General features: G+C 51.7%; 1 protein-coding gene across 1 annotated transcript in view; it reads right to left on the minus strand.

Moving 5' to 3' along the window:
- Ilkap (ILK associated serine/threonine phosphatase) overlaps positions 1-3622 on the minus strand; it is a 28940-nt gene that overhangs the window by 24906 nt on the left and 412 nt on the right. Inside the window, exon 2 of the mRNA XM_033763995.1 lies at positions 3540-3620. Coding sequence (XP_033619886.1) covers positions 3540-3620 — 81 coding nt within the window. The remainder of the gene's footprint in view (positions 1-3539; positions 3621-3622) is intronic.

Genomic DNA, 3622 nt, shown 5'->3' on the forward strand with positions numbered 1-3622 from the left:
GCGCTGCATGGCCGGCCGCCCCAGAGTGCCGCGCGCGGAAGAGGCGGGGCGAACGAGACGCACGCGCAGAGTCTTCGACGAGCTCCTCCCACGCGGACCGTCCTGGGGCTACCTAGTCGCCGTTAGGCGCTCTGTGTGCTTCATTCTTGGGTAAGAGCTGGCCTGCAGCCCCTTGGCACAGACGTGCGAGCTCAGGTTTTGTTGCGTTGTTGGCCGACAAGGCCGGTCCAGGGCGCAGGTAGGTAAGGGCAAGGGCGGCTAACTACTCCTGCCTGACATACGGGAAGGCTTTAGGGAGCCTGGCATCCTCGCGTGGCCCCTCATGCCTCGAACCCGGGCCCTCATTGGAGACTGGGAAACCCGAGGCACCAATACGGAAACTCCGACACCGCAAGGTGCCCGAGCGAGAGGAGACCTCCTGGGCCTGTCCGCACCCATCAAGCCTCGACTGGGTGCCCCTGCCCAGCTGTGGAGGCGAAAGAGCAATGCTACCGGCACACAACGCAGCCTGCGTGGCCTGTTAAACTATTTCTTGCAATATCTAAATCAGACTGTGATGTGGATTAAGACAAAGCAAGGCCATGCCGTAAATACTGAACACAGACAAAAAAACCCCCAACATTTCTGAGCCACAAAAATGATCAGACATCCACCATTTCCGCTAGTAAAAGGGACCGCTGTTTCTTTACCAATAACAGGTTTAATCCAGTCATGGAATCAGCTCCTTTTCCTGACATCCAAGCCAGAGGAAAACCCCACTTCCTTAACGTTTCCCCAAAGTGGACACAAGCTCAAATTTTACAGACCTTTCCAACATCCCCTTACCTGGGTTACCCATGTGCCCACTCTCCCGCGGTCTCCCTTGATCCAACTGCAGTGAGTAACCTGGCCGTGTTCAGTTATTTTATGTGAATCCCAGCTGTATTTCACCTGACCTCTGAGTCTGTGGGATACCTCACTTTCCTAATTTTGTTCCTGTTCTCCGGCTGCTCCATCTCTGGCTCCTTTACAGGCTGGACTGTCTGGCTATTAATTGATGGGATTCTTTAAGACTCGGTCCTGAGTCCTCATTCCATACTGTCTCCCTTGGTAATCTCATCCGTATCTGGCTCGAGTTGTCATTCATCTGCAACATGATTTATTTATGTTTCCCTCCACCTCCCTTGTGTCCTATATTCTAATGCTCGGGCTGAGTCTGCTCAGAGACCCTGCTCCCGCAGGGGTGAAACTGCCTGTTGAAGCTCTTCTGGTTACAGGGTACACGGGCTGCCCCAGTGGACTTGCTTTCTGGGTCCCTCAGCAGGATATGCCTCCTCTTGCCTCCTCCACTGACCCTGCCTGGGCTATGGGTCCTGTTCAGATACAGCAAGGAATCTGGACGGCTCAGATAGAGCACAGAGACAGCAACCTCCAGAAGTCCCAGGAATCAGAGCATTGGTATGGACGGGAATGAAGACAAAGCATTTTACACAGAAAGTGCTGTCTGAGCCAGCTTGGAAAGTCAGTCAAGAAAAGCAGTGTAGGAAATTAGACATAAGGATCGAGGCCCAGTTGACTGTCCCTGTGGACATGAAGGAGGGACAACAAGGTGTCCCTCCTTTGGCAACATGCCAGCATCCAAGTTCCAGAGAAGAAGTTTAACAACAGCTGAGATCTAGTTTACAAAAATACTTATCTGGGTACACTGTACAAATAACGAGAAACAGATGAATCGTCCATTAACCTAATTGCTTGCACCCTTGCCTACGTTAAATAAAATCCAGGTGAACCAGATGATCAGGGCTCTTTCTCCACTAGAGGTGAGAGCCCTTGGGCCCTCTTTCAAAATTATCTCTGTGTCTTATCTTTAATCTCCGTTTGCCCCTCTGGTTAGGCATTCCTAGCAGGCTGGTTTCCTGCACATCAGGGAGGTGGCAACATAGCTTGACAAGAGGATGGGGACAGAAGATGGTGACAGGGTTCAGAGGTAATGTTAGCAAGTTCAGAGTTGGCCCATGGGAGAATTGGGCCACTATACTCCTGCATCTGCAGTGTTGGGCTTTAGAAAGGACTGACAAACACCACCATTATCCAGGGGTGAAGATGCCAATTAAGAATAGAGCAGCAGGATAGGTGTAAAGGGATGGGGTATGAAATGCAGACTCATTCCTGCACCAGCCACTTCCACCTATTGAGGAAGTAGAATCCACAGTCTTGGACACTGCGGGGTGGCACTCAAAGAGGTATTCAGGGTGGTATGTATCTCTGTGGACAGTCAGGTGCCTAGACTGAGTGAATGAGGCAGCTACTCTCAGGGATCCAGAGCACAAAAAGAGGCAAATGTTTTGCAGGAAAGCTGAGCTCATATCTGAACGTTGGGATACCCGGGAGATGACAATCAGGGGCATTGGATAAATTCACTGCGAGCTCTAGAGAAGACCAGGCTGGGAGTAGTTTCTGGAATCAGTGACACAGTTAAGTGAAACTGTCATGGAGATCATACAAACTACAGCGTGGAGGAAAAATAAATGTGGGTGAGTGAAACATTCAACTGCTCTACTACCTGAGGGCGAGTGGCCCTCCTAGAGTCTGAGAAGGAATGGTTGAAAAGAAAGCAAGAAAATTAGAGAAGCTGCTTTAAGAAGCACAAGATAGGGACCGGGATTTAGCTCAGTGGCACCGTGCCTGCCTTGCAAGTGCAAGGTCCTGAGTTTGAGCTCCAGTACCAAAAAATACATAAGCACAAGGTTTTTGAGAGTGTCGAATGTTGGTTGCGATGTTTGCCTGAGAGAACTGAAGGGTCCACTCAAGTTAGGAATCCACTGGGGTCTGTACCCGAAGTTCTCAGTATAAAGGCGGCAAATATGGCCATTTTGAAGTTTTGGAAAGAGCAGGCAGAAGGTGAGAAAGTGAAAATTAGAATGAAGACTGTTTTCAAGAAACAAAGGAGGGCTCCTGGGATTTAGCTCGGTGGTTCCATCCCCTGCTTCTCAAGCGCAAGGTCCAGAGTTCAGTCCCCGGTTCCAAAAACAAAAAAACGAAACAAATCAAAACAAAAAAACATGTAGGACAGGGTAGGACAATAACCAGGGTTATCTTAGTGGGGTGTGAAAACTAGTTTCCTAGGGTACAGCGGCTAGGATAGAAGCTTAAGGACTGAGTTCATCAGTAAGGAAGATGAGATCCATGGTATGGCTATTAGATGTCCAAGGGCGCAGTCAAGATTCTGAGGCCACGGTGGGCAGGGCAAGAAGGTCGCCAATGTCCTCTGATGAAAGGTCACTAGGTGGCATGGTCACCCGCACGGCCGGGGCGCACTGGCCTCGAGGGAGGGCGGTGTTTTCCTATCAGGATAGAGGAGCACAGCCCGGGCTTCCACGGGAAGCTAAGAAGCGGCGGGGCTTCGGGCTGGAGCCCTCTTCCCCACACAGTTAAACCCGTGTGCTGCCGTGATCGGTGAGACCCGGCCCCACCGCGCCAGAATACGTCTCCCACCATAGGCACCGCGTGTCAGAATGCAGATTTTGGTCCGCGGTGCCGTCCCCCGGGACATCTCCCACCTTCGGTGCACCTTCGGCCTGTGGCCACCCCGCTCAAGCCCCTCGGGCGGCCCTGCAGGCGGCGGGCGTGGCCTCCCCAGGCT

This window comes from Fukomys damarensis, unplaced genomic scaffold, assembly GCF_012274545.1.
Source record: "Fukomys damarensis isolate Sample0158 unplaced genomic scaffold, DMR_v1.0_HiC HiC_scaffold_16, whole genome shotgun sequence".
NCBI lineage: Eukaryota > Metazoa > Chordata > Mammalia > Rodentia > Bathyergidae > Fukomys > Fukomys damarensis.